General features: G+C 39.6%; 2 protein-coding genes and 3 non-coding genes across 7 annotated transcripts in view; all 5 read left to right on the forward strand.

The window, feature by feature from the left end:
* The first annotated feature begins 2,091 nt into the window (after positions 1 to 2,091).
* On the forward strand, positions 2,092 to 6,454 carry rpl13 (ribosomal protein L13). 3 transcript variants are annotated; one of them, XM_088334464.1, is made up of 6 exons: positions 2,092 to 2,226; positions 2,662 to 2,779; positions 4,167 to 4,308; positions 5,193 to 5,366; positions 5,945 to 6,001; positions 6,249 to 6,454. In XM_088334464.1, the coding sequence occupies exons 2-6, from the start codon at positions 2,676 to 2,678 to the stop codon at positions 6,405 to 6,407; spliced, it is 636 nt and encodes a 211-aa protein (XP_088190590.1). In that variant the 5' UTR covers positions 2,092 to 2,226; positions 2,662 to 2,675; the 3' UTR covers positions 6,408 to 6,454. The 3 variants fall into 3 exon arrangements, with proteins under 3 accessions (XP_088190590.1, XP_088190592.1, XP_088190593.1); XM_088334466.1 differs by lacking the exon at positions 2,092 to 2,226 and adding an exon at positions 2,245 to 2,280; XM_088334467.1 differs by lacking the exon at positions 2,092 to 2,226 and adding an exon at positions 2,411 to 2,441.
* Positions 3,618 to 3,817, forward strand: LOC148367497 (U2 spliceosomal RNA). The gene has a single exon (XR_015850381.1). It is a non-coding gene; the product is annotated as a U2 spliceosomal RNA (small nuclear RNA).
* Positions 4,605 to 4,686, forward strand: LOC148367498 (small nucleolar RNA MBII-202). The gene has a single exon (XR_015850393.1). It is a non-coding gene; the product is annotated as a small nucleolar RNA MBII-202 (small nucleolar RNA).
* On the forward strand, positions 6,071 to 6,152 carry LOC148367499 (small nucleolar RNA MBII-202). The gene has a single exon (XR_015850394.1). It is a non-coding gene; the product is annotated as a small nucleolar RNA MBII-202 (small nucleolar RNA).
* Positions 6,455 to 19,338: 12,884 nt separating the features above from the next.
* cpne7 (copine VII) overlaps positions 19,339 to 21,001 on the forward strand; it is a 78,313-nt gene continuing 76,650 nt past the window's right edge. Inside the window, exon 1 of the mRNA XM_088334468.1 lies at positions 19,339 to 19,452. The gene's annotated coding sequence lies outside the window, so the exon portion shown is untranslated. The remainder of the gene's footprint in view (positions 19,453 to 21,001) is intronic.

The raw sequence follows: 21,001 nt of genomic DNA on the forward strand, positions 1-21,001 counted from the left end.
TTTAGTTTTGAGGACTAGGGTGGAGTAGAGGTGATTTGAGCCGATTCTGGCACCCACAGCATGCCCGGTTCCCTGGGTCAGACAGTGCTGGATGCTACCATTGGGCGCAATCCACTCGCAGACCCGGCAATGCAGACTGCGAGAGTGGAGGAAGGGGACTGATGGGTCACACGTAAAGTGTATCTTTTGTAATAAAATATACGTCAAACGAGACTGTATAAACAAAGATGACAGGTGGATAATAAAAAAAAAAAGTCAAAGAGAACAGCTTGGACCGACCCAAACATAATGAACGATAGTTTAGGCCTGACCAGGCCTTAAAATCAGCTAGGGCTTGGGCTCAGGCTTATGGTCTAAAGTGGTGGACAATATCTTCTCCCGTTTCTGAAAGGTTTGCTCGCTTCAAAGTTATCCTTTCGCTTAACAAACCAACACAATTTATTTCCTTGTGCAGCTCGGTCTTTAAGTTTAGAAGCTGTTGGCATGATCATTTTGGTGGTATACCGCCCCCTCGCCAATCATAATTTGTGAATTCGTTGACGTTTACCAACGCTTGCGGACAGGTGCTCAGAGGTCGGCACGGACTCTGATAACCTAAACCAGCCGCTTTCTCAAAGACTAATCTTATAGTACACGACCTTCAGTATTTTCTGTGAAGGCCTCCGGGTAGATTTCTGAGCCAACCAACAGCTAATGGCTGAAATATGATTAGTTAAATGCTTAAATATGAAAGCACACATCTGCAAGCGTCACAACCAGGATAAAGCCTTAAAACGAAAACTGACAGACAAAATTGAATAAGTATTGACAAAACAGAATTAACATCACACAAGTCAGATGTTTTTAAGCCAGTATGTAAGGCCTTGCAGGCCCTGACAGCCCACTACTATCACAATGGAAGTGGGGTTTTTTTCTGGCCAGGATGTTTGTGTGCGCACCTGACCCAGGTGCTTTTTGTTGCTTATTAAAGTACATGCACCTTCACCTTTGCCCTCTCAGGCGCAGATTGGAAGAGAGAGCAGAGGTCACTTGATCAATGATTGATGAGACAGTGCTTTTAAAATCTCAATTGGCTTTTCACTCACTGGCTCTTACATGTTCAGTGGAAAGTGTGAACTTTATCAGCAATAAGCCAGCAGTGTTGGCTTTTGAGGCTGCAATTCCATTTATTAGGGAAGCTGTATGATAAACACTAATAAGAAGTGCAATGGTTAACGAAAAAAATGTTTATCAACCTTGGTTACACTGAGTTTCTTTATCCTATGTCTCATTTGAAGAGCACAATTTCACATTCAGTTCTGGACTGCCAGGCCTTTTCTTGTCAAGTATAAGCTTTAAAAGTATTTTACGTTCTGATTTTTGTAAAACATTTTGTACTAATGCCTGTGCATTTGAAATGTCAGTTTTAATTGCATTTTGCACACACAAGATGATGTGGTTTGAAAGGTCGACATCTAGTGACCACATAGAAGAAATGATTTTTGGCAGCCGAATCATGTGGTTCAAACTTGGTGACATCTTTATTTTAAGGGGAAACCGTAATTTATCGTTGGTTCCGTGCTTTATTATTATTATTATTATTATTATATTATTTAAATTCATAGTAATCCTAAATTGCGTTATTTTTTTCTTTTAAATATGCGTCTATTGTACACATTGGGTTCGCTGTTCACGGGCCCTTAACCGCTAGGATCGTAGGGACACCACTTCCTGTAGTGTGCCTTGGGCAAGTACAGCTTGGCGGCGCCCATACCTCTTTTGGCCAGTTTTTTAGCAAGGAGTTTGCTCTTCCACAAGATTAAAAAAGTCATATGATAGGATTCATTTATTATTGTTAATAAGTGGTATTGTTAACAAACCCTAGCTTATTTGGAACTAAAAACAAAATGGAAAGGTGGGCTAAATTTTGGTACATATTTAAAAAAAACAAAACGCATAATTAAATATTGTCACGAGTTACGAACCCTGAATAAAATTACTGAATTATTACCGGTTTATAGGTCAACATTTTTGCACTGTTTTATTTGATAGGAAATTATGGGGGGCTGTAACTACACTAATTAAGTGTTTGCATCACGGTACCAAACCGATCGTCGGCGTTTACTTTCTTGACGCCTTTAACACTCTTTAACTACTACTGCCTGTTCATTGGCTGGTGCACGCGTATCCCATAATCCACCAGAGTTCTTCTTCCTTTTTCCTTTCGGCCATTTTCCTTCCTAGTAGGTAAGAAATAATTCTTGTTCTGATTTCAGTAGAATCTTCATCAATCCATTACGTGTACGTCCTGAATTTAAATTAAACGTCTTCCGCTCAATAGTATAACTTGTCAGCTTTGTATTAATGTCGATATTGGCAGTCATTTTTCAGTAGTGGTTTGGAAAAGTGGCTGCCCTGCTCACAGGCAAGCGTGACTGGTAGTATTGGTGTTTGCATTTGAAGTACGGCTTTGTTCCCACAATGATAAACAATGACGACATTTTGTTGTATGAAATCTTTCCAGCTTCATATTGCACGGCATTTTCAATGTCAAAATTGTGTTAAAAATGCCACGCCACTATATAACCGCGGCTAGCTTTGCTAACATAACCCGTGCTAGCCACTGCGCTTTATAATGTACAGCAGTGGAGTACTATTCTCATATACTTTGCTGTGTTTCAGGGAAGTAGGCAGCCATGGCCCCCAGCCGAAATGGAATGATCCTGAACCCCCATTTTCATAAAGACTGGCAGAAAAGAGTTCGCACTTGGTTCAACCAGCCAGCGAGGAAACTCCGAAGGTTAGTGGATGTTAGCATCATCGTGCTACGTCCAGGCATCATATTTGGAAGTCCATTTGAATGCATGCTTCTTACCGTGAAACTATATTTGACGTCTAGAAATTATGTGTCCGCACGGACATTGAGCGAAAACCTGTCTCATGGGTATTTGCTGCTAAATACATGGTATAATTCACTGGTTGCGCTTAAGGTCTCATTCTTGGTCATTTACTGTAAAAAGTCAAACATAGGGCTCCAACGATTGGTCAACCCCAAAGTAAAAACGATAATAGAAATGGTCCACAGTGAATTTCATTGTCGATTATTGTCACAGGACACGATTTGCAACAGAGTGAGCAATCAACATGTATATGATGCCTGCTGATCGTCTCACTTGTGCAACAGCGTTTCTCGAACTGTACAAAAATGCGGTGACAACAATGCATACCAAAACGTCTAAAGCTTGACTGCAATTTAGCCTGGTTATGGCCAACCAGACCACCCCCAAAGTTTGCAGCGCATACCTTGCATATGGTTGTGGTGCATTTAACGATTAGTTTAACGAAGCAGAAGATTTAAGGAGCATTGAGGCCTATTCGGTTTTCACATGCATGAAACATTTTATACCAATTTATTTGGTCATTAAAGAGCTTGAGCATTATGCCCGACAAACATATTTGATATATTGTCATTGCAGTACGAAGGATAACCATCAGTTTAAACCGTTTGATGTTTGGACTGTTCCTGACTGAGCTCAGCACCTCATTGGTTCAAGATATTCAAGATTATAATGAATCATGCGTGTGTTCAACAAAAGATTTCTTTTCCCTGAACCCACTTTTCCTACGTTTCACAGCCTCCTTATTCTTTGGCCTTTTGGCTTTGATGCCAGGTCCTTAGCTTGGCCTTGAAGCTAGGTCCTTAGCTTGGCCTTGCTTTGATGCTAGGTCCTTAGCTTGGCCTTTGATTTTTGCATTCCGGAGATGGAATAAGAGCTTGCTCTGTCCACTCCACGCATCGGCCCGGTATTGCAGTACCTCCGGGAACGGTGCATTCGCAATGATCGCAGCAAGGCTTTAGGGCTAGGACCTTAGCTTGGCCTTTTGGCTGAGAGTAAGTGTCCCGGCTCCTAGGCTTTGTAGCGTATTATGAACTGACCGATAACGGATAATGGATAATGAATAACGAAGATAGATCAATAACCCTTAAAAACCCCCCACTTTTCCTACGTTCATCGTTTGCCACGTGATGAAATCAACTTCCTGTTAAATTTAAGTAAAAAAAATAATTATCTGATTGTTGAACTAATGGTTTCAATAGACAAATAAAATAGTCAATATTTGCAGCCCTTTTCAAATGCAGATATGTCTTGTTTATTGATGTTTAACCATGAGGTGTCTCAAATCAGGCTAAAGGCTCGCCAGACTAAGGCTCGTCGCATTGCTCCACGACCCGTCGCCGGACCACTGAGGCCACAGGTCAGATGTCCGACCATCAGATACCACACTAGGGTCCGTGCTGGACGTGGTTTCACACTGGAGGAACTCAAGGTATTTCGGGTGTCTTAAACATTTCCCTCTGTTAAAATAACTACTTTCTACTGAGGTTAAATAATTTTGAAAAGTGCAATGTTTTAAAATTGTTTTGGTATCTTACGTAAACCTTTTCAAATGCTATTTAAGTGATGTGGTAGTAAAAGACTGGTACTATGAGACATGGTTTCAACTTGCCTGCTCTGAGCTTCTACCCTCAATAGACCAGCATATCTGAAATGGGTGTTTAAAATCACTGATTAATTGTGACCATTTTTCATTTAAAATACAATTGACCTTTTTGAACAGTCAGATGATGACAATCTCCGGAATCGCTGTATGTACTTGATGAATACATCGAACCCTTTTAACTGATGACTGTTCTTATATTTCATTTTAAAATGATTTACTACTTGTGTTGTAACAGATTTCAAGTGTCTGTCTGGTGGTCACAGTTCAGTTTAACTGTAAAATGTGTAAAAAGTGGAATGTGCCTTAAGAAATAAAGATACTTTATTTTGTCCAGCATATTATCATTAAGAAACTTGGGAACCATCAAAGGAACTTAGGGTAAGAAACTTTAGTTATTCACTTCTTTATTCTACTACTTAATTTTCTCTACTGTTACAAATAACAAAGAGAAGAGGCACCAAATGATCTTAAATGTTTAGAAGTAATGACACTGTACATAAAGAGGGCCGTGGGGCTTTTAGTCCAAACACATTTATCACCGCTTCTTTCAACGTCATCAACGTCAAGTCGTGTTTCTTCAATGGACCTTAATAACAAAATGTCTCAAAGGGGAGTACAGACTACCATTACACCATCAACTGATTTAAAACCTTAATAAGGGCAAGGGAACACTCAAAGTTCTCATTAATGAGCCCTGCTCTACCCTTTAGGCTGCTGGCATCCACAAAAAGACCGCCCGCACCATCGGGATCGCAGTGGACCCCCGTCGTCGCAACAGGTCCACAGAGTCTCTTCAGGCAAATGTGCAGAGGCTAAAGGAGTACCGATCCAAGCTGATCCTCTTCCCCAGGAAAGCATCTGCTCCTAAGAAGGGAGACAGCACTGTAAGTTTGTTTTATCTCAGCAATTTGTTTCAACAGTGCTTTAATATTGACACTGCTGTAGTATCTTGTCAATAGCGTACTTATTACAACAGTTGAGTGGGACAGTTTTTCTATTAATTGTCCGATTAAACTTAAAACATTTTGGCTGGTCCAAAACCAGGTTAGTAAAAGTAGAGAAATACCATATGCCATCACATTAATGAATTCGCACGATATGCAAATCTAAAGCTAATATTTAGCCTCAAGTGGACATTCTATGCATGTATACTGTATACAACATTTTTTGCGACCCTTTTAAATCAACTTTTTATATTTAACTTTCAACTCCCAATGCACTATATACAATTCGAAGAATTATTCCCTAGATCGGCAGAAAATAGATCATGCACATTCCCTATTGTCAACTTTCGTTATAAATCAATTCTTTTGGACCCTTTAAATTGAACATGCTTTAGAATATGGCTTTATTGCATAACGTTTAAGTTCAAACCAAGACTTTCTTCGCATGTTGTACATGGTAGGTGTGTCTCATAACATTTTTATCTTGAAATAGATCAGTAATACTCTTGTGTTTCTAGGAGGAGGAACTGAAGATGGCCACTCAGCTCAAAGGACAAGTGATGCCCATTAAAACTGTGAGTTATGAGCATATGTTTAGGCTCAAATGTAAAAAGATGGTGCTGTATTTACCGTCTAGCAGTTGATGATGACAACTTCTCCGGAATCTCTGTATTTCAATTTGATGAAACGCGTGAACCCATTTTTCTGACGGCTGCTTTTATAAATGAAAGGAATTTTTTAAACTCGTGCATAATGATGATCAATAATGAAGATCAATGCCTCCTTTAACCAGCTTCTACGGTGTTTGTTTTATCCTTTCAGGTGCACAACAAGGAGAGGGCCCGAGTCATCACAGAAGCTGAAAAGAACTTCAAGGCTTTTGCCAGCTTGCGCATGGCCCGTGCTCACGCCCGTCTCTTTGGTATCCGTGCCAAGAGAGCTAAAGAGGCTGCTGAGCAGGATCTTGATAAGAAAAAGTAAAAGTTGCTACTCCAGAACTTTGCAAAATAAAGTGTTCAAAAACATGAGCATGAGGCTTTTGTGATTGAAGATTATCTGATGCCAGACGGGCAGCCTTTTCAATAAGGACGGTCCACTTGTCTCTCGACATGATTTTGCTTCATCACTCAACTGCCCACAAAAAGTGCACTCAAACTCAGAAGGCTGACTTAAATTAATTCGTAGAAAGAGAAAAGCTTTTTTCAATTCTCCCTTATGTCAGTAGATGGCGTAAGAGCGGCATTGCCAGTTGACAATGAAATGAACACGTCTTGCAAAGAACTTAAATGTCAGGCAATCCTCCCAAGGTTGTCATGCCTTTTTTTTTTCAGGCCAACATTTTAAATGAAGACTGACAATTTTCTATGGAAACATTCATGACTATCACATTTCATTGAAAGGATGACAGACTGCTTCAAATAGGTCCATTTAAAAGATGCTCCTTACACAACTGAAATCTCAATCTCAAAACAACTCTATGGCAAGATCTCTTGTGCACATTATTGACAGTAAACGTGCAAAGTGTCAGAAGACAAGCAAATCAGTATTATGATGGTGTTAAAGGGTTACATGGAGGAAAGAGTGTGAACCCAAGCCTGGCAATGTGTCCCACTGTAGGCTAATACCACTCAAATGCTAGACGGGAACCGGAGTGACAGCAAGGATGCAAGGCGGCCTCGGGGGCATTTGCGCATATTGACGAACGATGTGTAGAAGCAGAAGACTTCCTGCGTGGGCCTCATTTATGCGGGGCTCAGGTGTCTGCCTCCAAGCAGGAGTAGCCGGGGATGCCAGCCACATTTGAGTTTCTTTCAAATAAAGCTGCAACCTTAATAGAAATTCAAGTCCCGTTTATTTGTATAGACTTTAATCGCAAAATGTCCCAAAGAATTTCGTAGGTTACAATTAAATCTCTAACCGACATGAGGGCAAGGAAGAACTCAAAACCACAGCGCAAGAAAAATAAGGAAGTTTGAGAAGGGACCTCACAAGTAATCCCCCTTCCAGGTTGCCATACATTTAGTAGTGGGTAACGATAAAAAACCTGGTGAACATCAAAGAAAACAGGTAAGATTGTTGAAATTTGCCTAGAAGGTCCATGACGGCAACAAAACCTCGACTGAAATTCATTGTAAACCGGAATGTTTTTGTAAGCAGTGAGGAATATCTACATACAGGCTTCATGTGGGTGCATGAATTCCCTAAAAGTGCTTGAATTTTAAGGCTTTCAATGACTGAAAAGTGCTCAACCCTTGGGTGAAGTGCTTGTAAATGCTTGAAATTGGTGGAAAGTCTTGTTAAAAATGGACACGGCTCTCTTTAGTTGTTTCTTTGTCATTGCATTTATTCCTTCATAATTAACTACAGCTGGCATTAGTTTGTACAACATGTCTTATGAACAGGGATCAGAATGGAGATTTTCATTTTCAGCTGAAATAGCCAGGGTCCAGGAATAAAGCAGGGCGGACAATGCGGCCAATTTTTCTAACGGCCGCCAGGGTGCGCCAGAGCAATAAAGGAAAGAGTGAGACAGTCGGATTTTGAATTTGTTTGCTACGCAAGAGAAAAAGTGAAAAAGTCGGAATGCCTTTGGGGTTCAAAAACAGCGGAAATCCGCGGATCCGCGGAAAATTCTGATCCCTGTATGAAGCGACATCAACCCTTACGGATCACTTCCAGGAGGTCATGGAAATTGCTCCACCTAAACAGGGTTCCATGAAATGTGTATTTGTGCAAGGTTTATTTAAAGTACAGGTATCAATTACAGGCCTTGCAAAAAATGAACGTAGGTTTTCCCACCTGCAACTAAAATTACAAACTATATATTACTGTCGTTTTTACCCAACATTTAGATAGGAAGAGATTGGTCTCAAAAACAAATGTATTTGCAATATACTCAAGATAATAAATACACACGCAAAATTTTCAACCGCGGCTGTATTTGTGGGTCTCCAAAACACGATGGTTTACTCTGGATTTCTTCTTGTAATGGTACTAGAAAACACTGAGAGTCACTTATGCTCAACAGCCTCTGTCTCAAGCACTTATAGAAGCCTACAGAAACGGCCGCCTCAAGATCAACTGCGTATGGTTGCCTTTCAGCCTGGGTACAGCCAGTAAAAAGTACTTGCACGGTTTGCAAAGCAGACCTTTCCTATCATGGCAGTAGCACAGTGAGGCATGAACATTTAAAAACTACTTGGGACAGTTGAACCAAATTGAGTTTGCCGTGGCTCGGTGAGGTTCAAGCTAATATGCTTTTAATGACAATACATTTTATAGGCGTATATCTTGCTATAAAAGAGCTTGAGCTTTATGCCAGACTGCCTGACAAACGTATTTGGAATTAAATGCATGCAGTCCAGCGGCAATGGCGGAGGTTTAGTGTTCAAGTCCATCTACTGCAGTCTCCCGTGCGGCGTTTGCATGTTCTCCCTGTGTTTGTGCTGGTTTCCTCAGGGCACTCCGGTTTCCTCCCACATTCCCCAAAACATGCCCTTCAGGTTAATTGGCCGGTTCAAATTGTCAATTGATGGGCTCCATCACCCCTGAAACCCTACTGTGGATAAGTGGCACGGATAATGGATGCATGAAGTCTGAATGATAAACGCCTGGTGTAAAAAGGTTAAAAACTTTATTTAGTTTTTTTTTACACAATATAATCATAATCCACAGTGCTTGTTAAAATATTTAGAGGTAAACAAGTTTAAAGTAAATTTTTGCCTTCCTGGAAAATATTTTTCTCACGTAGCTTAAAAAAATACAAATAACATGAAAAGAAAATTTTTAATATAATGTTTAGCCAGTGGGGCAATTAATATAAATGATGTAACCGTAATTGGCATTGAGTGAGTTAATAACAGATGACTTAAAATCGAGACTGGATTTTTTTCAGGACTCAACTATTATTTTTTATATCATCTTCCTCTATCCAAATAAATTGGAAAATCCGTTTTACTTTTTGTAAAATGCCATGCAATAACATTGTACATTTGACGAAAAGTAAAAGTAAATGTCAATATATGGATCGCTATAGAATGAAATGCAAACTTGGTAGAAAAAATGGCCGTTTCTGGTTTCATTTACTCATTTTAGGATAATTTGCGTTTTTTTTTTTTAAACAAACCCATAAAGTCTATACGTAAAAGGGCAACATTGTCTGATATAGTAATATATTTCCAGTACAGGTAGAAAATATTAATGTATTTTTTTTTCTTTAATTTATCTAATCCGATAAAAAAGAGTGTATTTTTCGACCACTGGATGTCACTGCAGGATGGAGTGCGACTTAAAACAAGTGCTACAAACCACAAGGAAGAATGCAAACTACGGAAACTCAGTGATCAATACGCGCCATTATTTTTCTCATTTTGATGGTCAAGCTTTTTGGTAGATGATGGCAGATAATTATGTAAGCTCCCTTGAGGTGAAGCTAAATGTATGTGAAATAAATGCTTAGTATTGTTGCGAGCATGTTTACAGTATATGATAGTTTATGTATTTTTGCTTATTTAAATCAATATATATATATTTAAATGAAGTTTTACAACTAAAACTCACTGTCCCTATATTTCTTTATATTTGTTTTTAACGGGAGAATGTAATATTTAGTGCCTCCTCATTTACTATTAAAAAATCATTGATTTGAATGCCAGGCAAAATTAAACTATCGTACCGATGTTAATTTCTATTAAAATCATAAGTCAAGATACTTTTATTTGTTTTACTCGGTGGAATCCCCTCTCCGGTCTCCGCCATGTTTGTCCCGCCTCGATGTACACTAGGGCACTGGCCCTCACTTGCACCTGACAACACAGTGCCATCTTGTGGTCAGATATTTCACATTGTGGCTTTAAATAGATGAGTTTCATCAAATTGGTTTAATAATAATAATAATTTCCTTTGTATTGTCATTCTTGTAACAATGTACACAGAACCAAATGTCGATACACCTGACCCGTTGTAGCGAGCCGATGCAGCCTCAGCCAACAGAGGGCGCCGCCATTTTACCAATGTTATAAGTCTTAGGTATGACTCGGCCGAGGCGCGAACCAGCGACCTCCCCAGTCTCAAAGCGGGCGCCCTACCATCTAGGCTACTGAGCAAATCGGTTAAATCAAAATAATACCTAGTTTAAAGGTGAATTGTGTAATATTTGACTACTTGATGGCACTGTATGGTCTACTGTGAACGGAAGCCAGCACCACGTAGCTGCACGATGCCAGAGAAACATGGCAGTGACTACTAGGTTTGGACTCTCTAATGTCAAAGAAATACACATTTCTTGACTAATAAATATTTATAAAAATAAACATTGCTATTATAGTTTTTTGTCCATTCTTCAAATCAATGTTTTTTTTACTCAACGTTTTTTGTACCACTAGGTGCAACTGTACATTACAGTATACACTGTCCCTCTAAGCACAAAATATAGTTTTGTAGTCATTCTGCAGTGGTAGTTTTAGTAGAATTTCTGCAGTAATATATTGTGATGTAGGATTTTGTAATATATCTGTAGATTTTTTGTATTCTTACTTTATTATTGTAGTATTTCTGTCCAAATATTTCTGGAGTAGTATCTTTTTAAATCATGGTATTACTATATTAGAATTTCTGTAGAAGTATTTTTTAATATTTCTGCAGAATTTTGTAAGCGGCCACTTTTTGTATTATTTCTTTGGAATTTATGTCAGGACCAGAAGGGAAACAGGACCCAATTGCGTTAGGTTTCTCACAAGTTTTATTGAAGGAAAGGGGAAGGGCTGCGCCCACGATCCGGTGTTCGCAGCACGCAGGAAGCAAGTCGCTCTCGTAATCGGATTGTGATCCAAACACGGAAGTGGATCTTCTGTAGCGAGCGATGGCAGTGTCAGGGACGGAAAAACGGGTCGGTAGCCGGGCCTGGGAGAGCAAGGCGGGGCCGGAAACGAGTCGTAAGCCAGAACGGGAGAGTAAACGTAGTATGGGATAAAAGAGGTCAAAAGCCGGGACGGGAGATCAGATGTGGTCAGGATCAAAATGGGGTCGTAGCCGGAGACAGACAGGAGCAAAAATGGAACAGGTGGAATTCAGGGTTGAAAAAGGCTTGCCTAGTATTCACAAAGGTTTGCAGACGGACTGACAACAGGGGACTGACAGGACTGGGTTCAAATAGTGACGGAGCCAATCAAAACCCGCGGCGGTTAGCGCCGAATGAGCGGGTACAGGTGAGTCACATCAGTAATCATGACAATTTATGTAATATTACTGTTTTTTTGTAGTATTTCTGACGTAATATGTCTGCAGTGGTATTTTGTATTACAGGATGACTGTAGTAGTATTTCTGGTATTTCTATCGCATATTTTTCTTTTCAGATTGCAAGCAAAACAGTATATTATGTGCCTGCATTTAAGGATTAATTTGATATTTAGTTGTGTTATAATTCTGTAGTATTTTTTTAGTATTTGTATAGTCGTATTTTTGTTGTAGAAACATATAGGGGCAATAGGGAGAAAGTTGGCACCACAAAATCTTTTCTATTAGTAGTAATTTATTTACTATTATCTAAATCACATATTACATTTTGACCATTTTTGTTTGGCGGGTCAAATTAAAAAAGCCACACTGCTGCATGTGGCCCGCAGGCCATAGTTTGCTCTTCTCTGCTCTAAAATAAGAAAAATAAACATTAAAGCAAGCAAAATTTTCCGCTAATGTGGTGTAAAAAAGATTTTCCCTTGCGTTTATCGGGCCAGTATCATAAAGATATAAATATATACATGAAGGTGTTGCACTCAGTAAGTCATTCTTTACAGATGATAAAGAATACATGCCTGTGTGTACCTTTTTTATGTTTTGCCCATGCGTTCTACGACTTGTTTGATTATTTGTTGCTTGAAACGTTGAAGCACTTCAATGTTTATGACGTTACTTTTATTTACAAACGGGCCTTTTTTACATTGATTTGCACTTTGAGAAAGTGGGAACAAAGAGCAATCGTTGAGTAGAAAAAGCGACTTGTTTTTATTTGACTAAGTAGCAAAATGAAGCCAGCGGCTGCCTGCTGCACTCCAGACGAACGCCTTTGAGTGGGAAAAAAAACAAACAAAATCAAAGGCGACTCAAGGCCAGACTAAAACGGGATTTGTTTGAAAGTGTTTTCAATTAAGTATCCACTTTTTCTCCATCACTCAGCGAGCACTTGAGTGACGCATCCTGAAATTGAGTTTTAGTTTCAATATGAAGCCACCTCCGTATTTGTGATTGCAGTTGTAGGCTGTCAAGGCCTTCTCCAGATGTGTGCTTTTATATTTAAGCATTTGACCAATCACATTACAGCCGTTAGTTGTTGCTGGGCTCAGAAATCTACCAGAAGGCCTTCATAAAACATTCTGAAGGCCGTGCATCGTAACATCAGCATTCAATAAAGCTATTGGTTTAACCAATCAGACACCAAGCTGGCGTCAGTGCCCCGGCTTGCGGGCGTGGGGACACATCACCAGTTTCACAAACTATGATGGCTATAATCAAACTATATCCAACAGAAGCGATCGCGCCAAAAGCCGTATAACCATGCTGCACAAGGAAATATACTATTGTGTGTACTTAATAGCGAAAGTTCGGATGACTACGATCCAAGCAAGCCTTTTGCAAACAGGGAAAAGGTTTTGTCCGCCACTCTCAGCCTAGAGGTAAGATCTTAAGCCCAAGCCTTATTAGAATTCAGGGCCGGTCAGGCCTAAAAAGTAAATCGTTACGTATGCGTCGGGTCGAGCTTCTCCCTCTTTCTCACTAAATTTCTGCTTTTATTATCCACCCGTCATTGTTCTTCCTTGTCTCTGTTAAACCGTTTTTTTTTTTTTTTTTTTTACTTAGATTTCCTTTCAAAAGACAGGCTTTGTTTCAGGATCGTGCTTGTAGCTTGAAATGATCGTGTATTGAGCAAAATTTCCTAATATTAAATATTTAAAAACTAATTGGTCCGCTTCTGTCCTCCCAAAAGCATCAAAGTGAACCCTAAATAGCTTTTGCCTGTTTGTTTGTGCATCTGTCCAAACAAGAGGAGGGGAAATAGTTCATATATGACTCTCAAATTTCACAGGCAGTCAGTTAGGTAATCCTAGATGTGAAAAAGGCTCCAGAAAAGCTGACTCAGCTATTTTAGTTGCGTTGACTCAGCATATTCCCATAAAGACATTCCACTCTCCAAGGCCAGAATCACATTGAATAGGTATTTTCCAAGTGTTTAGGATGAAGAAACTGCCAATGAAAAGCTGATTTGGCATCATTGTTTTTTCTGACTCAGCAGCTATAGCATAAAGACATTTTACTGTCCCCGGCCAGGACAAATTTGGCCAGGATCACAATCTTACACAAGCAATCAGGTAGGTCACGCTAGAGGTAAAAACGCCTAAAAGGAAAGGCCAATTGATGCTGTAGAAGGCACACAGCTATTCTAGCTTCCCATTGAGTACGCCATACAACAATTTTTTACAAGAGGAAATGATTTTAAAAACAGACTGATATCGTCTTCCCCATTTCGGCTCTGAAACAGATCGTCTCTGTCACTGGTAGCAGCCCATAAAGTCCTCATAGATTGGTAATATTGTCGGAGTATTCTACATAATCAGAATCCCCCTTTTTATAATTGTGTTGCTACAACAAAATTGGAGTTGCACTGCAGTTGGCAGAATAAACAAATATAAATATATTCAAATCTAAATAAAAACTATACACAACCAGGATATTGCACTTAAAGCTGTATTGCATGCAAGGTTGGGTAGGGTTACTTTAACTTGATTACTTTCAATTACTTTTGGATTACTCCAATACCAAATATGCTAATAAAAGACAAAAGAAACTAAATACGAATCAAATTATGACTTACAACACGTGGTAAGCTTTCTCTCCTGGCTTTGATCTCCGGGAAAACTAACACGAAATGCGACAGAAACAAAATGAAAATAAATCCAAACAGCTTGCCAACATCATTTTTGCCGTTCCATGTGTTCCGTTACTCCCCAAGCCTGCACAAAATTTAGTAATTTTAAATCTACTTTTAACTCTTTAAGGACACCTTAAACGGCGCACTCGACCTTTGTAAAAAGGTACACCTCCCATAATTAAACAGCACATTAAAATTTCCTTTTTTCCTCTCACAGTTTTCATGCACAAACTGTACAAATTGATGCAGGCGGTAAGCTTTCACGAGGTGTGAGCGGTCTCGAGCAGTCTCTAGTGGTAGCCTCGGGGACTACTCGTGAGCTGGATTTTCCTTTTGATAGTGTGGTAGATTTTTGTCGAAAAAAAAAAACTTGTGAGGTGCTCGTATAAAGAGGTACGGCTTCAAAAATATTACGCAACGAGTTGCGATGCATTCATGAAAAGAATGCACTTGTGGGTGTATTGAATCCATGCTGCGCGCAAACAATAACTTACATAACATCCACTTGCCGTTCAATCGGCGCAGGATGTGGTGAATGTATTATCCGCACCTGTTGATCTTTCAGCAGTCTAGCAAGATTCTCAAAACAGTTTTCCAAATCACAAAATCACATCGTTGTACTTGAGTTGTTTTTACCGTCCGAGAATAACGTGCAATCGCACCTCCGATACATTAGAGGGCAGTAGCGCGCTCATTGGCAGAGTGTGCGCCTGAAGCGTCCCTGATTTGCACATACATAACAAGAGTGGGTGATACTGGGAATTTTGGTATTAAGCCGATTCAAGTAAATACAATTTGGTATCAAGTCCAGCTACCCCAGCCTCCCGTTTGGAGTTTCCATGTTCTTCCTGTGCTTGCGTGGGTTTCCTCCTGGCACTCCGGCTTCCTCCTATATTCCAAAAACATTCATGTTAGGTTCATTAGTTAATCCAAATTGTCCCTTGATGTGAATGAGCGAGTGAGTTGTCTGTCTCTGTGTGACCTGCGACTTCCATTGTGAAAGCAGACGACGGTAGAGGAAACGTGTGACTGGCAAACCAGGAAGTAGGCGCAGCACACTTCTTGTGCAGGAAGTTGAAAATGTTGGCATGGGTGTAGCGGTGCCACCTGCAGGGAGATGATGTCCCTACAGCCGGCTCCGAGAGCCCAGATGACCTCCTGACCGACGGGGTCTGTGGCACGACTGGCTGGCAACCAGTTCAGGGTGTCCCCTGCCCACTGCCCGAAGATGGCTGGGATGGGCTCCAGCACCCCCGCGACCCTACTGAGGATAAGCGATGCAGACAACGGATGGATGTTTCTCATTGGCTCTGTTGCCATAGTTACAACGGATTTACCGTTTTTTTGTTCAGGAACAGTAACATTTTCGGTTGCGGCTCATTGCTCACAGCAGGGTGAATTTTTTTCATGAAAAATATTTTTTTCTACTTTATATACTTGTGCCTAAGCCATATTGACAACTCTAAAGTAAAATACTGAAATCAGGGAGTCATTTAAATGCAACAGCGCATGGGGTAGTGCTTGTAAAGGAACAACAAAATCAATGGGACGAACCTAAACAAATTATAATAAATGTGTTCTGAATTTTGGTCTTTTCATTTGTGAATTTATTTGTGCAACACACCGTGCCTGAAAAAAAAAACGATCTGTCAGAGTACTCAGCAGTGCAGGAGGAAATCTTCGAGTGCTTTGAAGCCCTGAGACAAAATGGATATGGAGGGGCTCAAATTAGTGTTTGTTTGCAGGCTCTCGAGATAACCGTAAAATTCAGACTATAAGTCGTGACTTTCGTCACAAGCTTTCAACTCTGCGGCTCATGCAATGGTGCAGCTAATTCATGCATTGTTTCTATGGGGTGCCCGAGCGGTAACGGTAAGAGTGAGACAGGTGGAATATATGTGTCGAGGAAGACGCAAGTTTAATGTAACTTTGTACTTTGTGCATGAATTAAACTAGCATGAACAGACCTTCATCGTGGAAAAGGTATCAATCAAAAGGGGAGCGATAACTACCGTTTTGGGAATCATTTCATGAGTCTATTAATTTTTTAATGTAAATAACATGGCGAAACAAAAAAATTTACAAGAAGCAACATCCAAGAAATCTTTCAGGCAGTTTCTTATTTATCTGTCTGCATTATTGTGTGTTTTGGAGTAAATAGTTTACACAGTTGGATTCTATGGATTGTCCTTGATGTCACGAAGCCATTTTCGCAGACCTTCAAACTATTTGAAGATGGCTAGGGGACGTAACGATGAGTTACCAGGGTATCTTGTTTCAGACTGATTGTGATGTTTCCCTGATATATTTTGTCATATCTTGAATTCCAAGAGTTTAAGCCTTCCAATTATATATGGCAGGAGTCCCCAAACTTTTTCCTGTGAGGGCCACATAACTTTTCCCTTCTCTGATGAGGGGCCGGGGTCAGTTTGTAACAGAAAAAGTGTAATGGATTATGTTTTTCCAGAAAGCCACATTTAAATAACCCTTTCTGGATTCTTCACATAACAAAAGTCAGAAAATAAATAACACTAATAATGAAATAAATAATAACCAAATAACCCTCTCTGGGTTCATTTGTTTTATATATATATATATATATATATATATATATATATATATATATATATATATATATATATATATATATATATATATATATATATATATATATATATAATAGATGGTAAATGTCAGTCTCACACGACACCATTTACTTGTTGACATTAAGAGTGATTTATTGAACAAATCTCATTAAATTACGTGAGATCCCCTTTAACAAATAAATACAAAATAACATTGCCATCAATTGGTACTTTTCAAGAATCATTTAACAAAAACACCATAACTGTACTTTGCAAAACAACTCACTTTGTGTTTATACGGTAACCAAATATACATATTAACATCCTAGTACACTCTTAACCCAGTCCCGCATAAAGTAGCATACCTCACTCTGTTGCTTATGTTAACGGACGACTCACTCGTACTATTTCACTTTTTGTAAACTTTTCAGACATCACAAACAACCTTTACGAACATATTTTCACATTTTATCCTCCTCACAGTAAGTGTGTTACCAGTATAAACATCTCACCTGCAAAATAGATGGTAAATGTCAGTCTCACACGACACCATTTACTTGTTGATATTAACAGTGATTTATTGAACAAGTGTCATTAAATCACGTGAAGTCCCGTGAGACTTGCCCCAAACACCCTTCCCTGACCTGTGAGACTATGTTATCTAGTGGTGATATACTGGTACTTCACTTTTTCTGCTTTACAAAACAACACCAAAATCCCAAAATATAACAACCCTTGTTGCGCCGTATAAAATAGTTACTAACTAATAGTTAATAATGAAAATAGTTCATAACTAAGGAACATTTTATTGCAAAAGTCCAACTTTATTATCAAATACAAATACACATATATGAAAAAAAAAAATCAAAATGCTTTCTGGTATTGTTCAGAGGGCCGAACCAAATGTGGAGGCGGGCCGTTACCCGGCCCGCGGGCCGTAGTTTGGGTACCATATATATATAGCATGACAAAATTCAGTGACTGGTGACATCATACAGACATGTATTTATTTGTCAAGAGTCCAGCTGAAAACTATTGAAATTCTTTCTGTGTACCGCCTTTCTTTGTGAATATCTCGTGTTTCAATGTGGGCACATTGTCAGAACCAGAACAAATGGTAGACCCAAACGCGTAATGTTTCACACAGAAGTTTATTGGGATATCGAGGAAACAAGCGCCAGCGATCCGGTGCTCGCTGGACAGGAAGAAGCAGCTCACGGGATCGGAGCATGATCGGAATGCGGAAGTGGATTTGCCGGAGGGGGAGATCGGAGTGTCATCAAATAGGCAAAACAGGTCGATAGCTAGAGCGGGAGATCAGACCGTGGTCGGTGATCAAAAACGGGTCAATAGCCGGAGACAAAAGGAGTAGGATACGGATGAAGACGGGACTGACGGGAGCCAGAGTCAAAGTGCTGGCCTTGCGTATGCAGAGGTTCGCTGACGGACTGACAAGGAGTGACTGGAGTACAGGGTATAAATAGGAGGGGAATCAATCAGGCAACTAGCAGCAGCTGGCGCCAAACGAGCGGGCACAGGTGAGTGCAATGAGTAATCATGACACACATTATAGTCAGGTGCGGCTTATGGAATGCTTTCTGAGATTCGATCTGCAACCTCAGTAGAACTGTCTAAAACATACTTCTATTCTATCGCATATGAATAACCTATATTTCACGTTGACAATGTCTTTGTATTATTTGTGATTGCAACATCCGTTGCAGCCTGGTCACCCTGGAAGGGGGATTACCTCATGTAATAAGGTCACTTCTCAAGGTTTTTTCACTTTCCTCATGTTGAGGTTTTGAGTCTTTCCTTGCCCTCATGTAGGTTTTAGATCAGGGGGATGTGTAATAAAAATCTGTAGGATGATATAGTCTGCGCAGCCCCTTGAGGTTTCCTTGTGATTAAGGGCAATACAAATAAACATGACTTGATAAGGCGGGCCTTATATTCTGAATTTTACGGTACACAACAAATTTGAAGGCTACACGTTTTCTCTTTCTTTTATCTTGTGGTCATTTTTATGTAGTTTTAGGGGTAGACTTCAATGCGAGTAAATACAGTAATTCATAACTACACCCAGTAGTTATTTTCAGAGCAACAAAAGCTGCTTTTGCGTGTCACTAATCTGGAAGGTAACAGAATTGCTTTTAAACTAAACTAAGTCGCAACTGCAACTAATTACATTTTTCAGTAAGGTGCAAAAGACTGGTCCCAGCCCTAATTTAGTATGAATTTGCATATCTCATTCGTTTTCCTTGCAACCGCCTTTAGCATCCAACTCCGAGAGGAAGGGAACAAGTGTGCGCAGCTTCTTTCTCTCTCTCTTTCCCTCCGTTACACCCTCTCTCGCTCTCTTTCTCTCCATTTTCTGCACACTCTACGCGTGAGGCAAAAATGAGAGAGGCAAATGAAACTGCCGCTTTACGAGATAGCAACCGAACGTAGTGCACGGCACAAGAGTAAAGAAGCGTTTAACAGTGACATGAGGATCCTGCGTCTTTAAGCTATTTTGTAAGTACTTTTATTCCTTTTCTGGAAACATTTGCATTAATTATCGCAAGTGGTGAATTTTGAAGCGTTTTGTTTTTTAATATCAGTCACCAAGTTCTGTTTGAATCACTTGCTGCTGCTTGCCACTAACTAACTGGGTTTTCCATGCTCCTTGGAAACAACGAGTGCAGCCTGTAATTACATACCTAGTTGTTGATTTCTTGGGGTGGATATCTCCTCTGTTATTTGCTGAAAATGGCAACTGTTTGCTGTTTTTGTGTGTGCCCAGGCTGCATTAAAGTTCTCAAACACCTTGTACAGACGCGCTTATGTATTTGCATTGCCAAAAGTGTGTATTTTTAATCGTGTGCAATTTAAAAAAAAACGGATTTCTTAGATTCCCCCCACTACTTTAAAAAAGGAATGTGAAAATGACACAGACATTCAAACAACATTTTATATATATATATATATATATATATATATATATATATATATATATATATATATATATATATATATATATATATATATATATATATATATATATATATATATATATATATATATATATATATATATATATATATATATATATATATATATATATATATATATACCGGACAGGATGGCACAGACAGGATCGATACTAGATACTGGAGACTGGAGTCAGATATCAGACAGGACGAGACAGACGTGATCGACACCGGATACTGGCGCAGGATATCGGACAGGATGAGCGAGGCGGAATCGATACAGGATACTGGAAGCAAGATATAAGACAGGACGAGACAGACGGGATCGATACCACAGACTGGAGACTGGAGTCAGATATCAACCAGGACGAGATAGACGAGATTGATACCCGATACTAGACACTGGAGTCAGATATCAGACAGGACGAGACAGACGGGATCGATACGAGACACTGGGGATTGGAGTCATATATCAAACGGGATCTATACTGGACAGGATTCACAAGCAGGATACCGAACAGAGTCAAAAACACATGTCTTGTGGGGTGAAGAGGTTCGTTGACGGGCTGACAAGGGGTGAGTGAGAGCACTGAGTTTAAATAGGAGGGAAGCTAATCAGACAACGAGCCGCAGCTGATGCCAACTGGGCGGGGCCAAGTGAGGGCAATGGGCAACCGTGACATCTAAATTGTTGCTTATATGTTGAAAAAAGTGTCATTTTTTTTGAGGAAATTGTTTTTTGTCAACCTCTTGCAAATTATATTTTAATAATTGTGGATATACGATACGATACAAGACGTGATAAGGCATTTCCCTGAGAAGATAATTGACTTTAATTTGGGGAATTTTCAATCATATTCTCATTTTCTATTTCTGATCTCATAAATAGTTTTCCACTTTTTAGTGAGATTTTTTTTGGTAATCAAATCATGTCTGGGTTTTTGAAAAGGTTGGAGACTCCTGCTTTAAGAGTACAATTCGACATTGGCACTTCGTAACGTTACAAAATCATCTTCCTAATTTATTTTTCAGTAAAATGCCACCACCTGTTGATGTAAAAGGAGAAATGAAAATTAAGCTAAAAGCCGACAGAT

This window comes from Urocampus carinirostris, chromosome 4 (assembly GCF_059441175.1).
Source record: "Urocampus carinirostris isolate Australia breed hairy pipefish chromosome 4, RoL_Ucar_1.0, whole genome shotgun sequence".
NCBI classification, from domain to species: Eukaryota; Metazoa; Chordata; class Actinopteri; order Syngnathiformes; family Syngnathidae; genus Urocampus; species Urocampus carinirostris.

What these genes read in the sequence shown, in the direction of transcription:
- rpl13 (XM_088334464.1), top strand. Translation starts at nt 2,676, where the DNA reads ATGGCCCCCAGCCGAAATGGAATGATCCTGAACCCCCATTTTCATAAA. An exon ending in CCAGCGAGGAAACTCCGAAG is followed by an intron (nt 2,780 to 4,166) that starts GTTAGTGGATGT and finishes GTCTCAAATCAG; the next exon opens with GCTAAAGGCTCGCCAGACTA. An exon ending in AAGTGATGCCCATTAAAACT is followed by an intron (nt 6,002 to 6,248) that starts GTGAGTTATGAG and finishes TTATCCTTTCAG; the next exon opens with GTGCACAACAAGGAGAGGGC.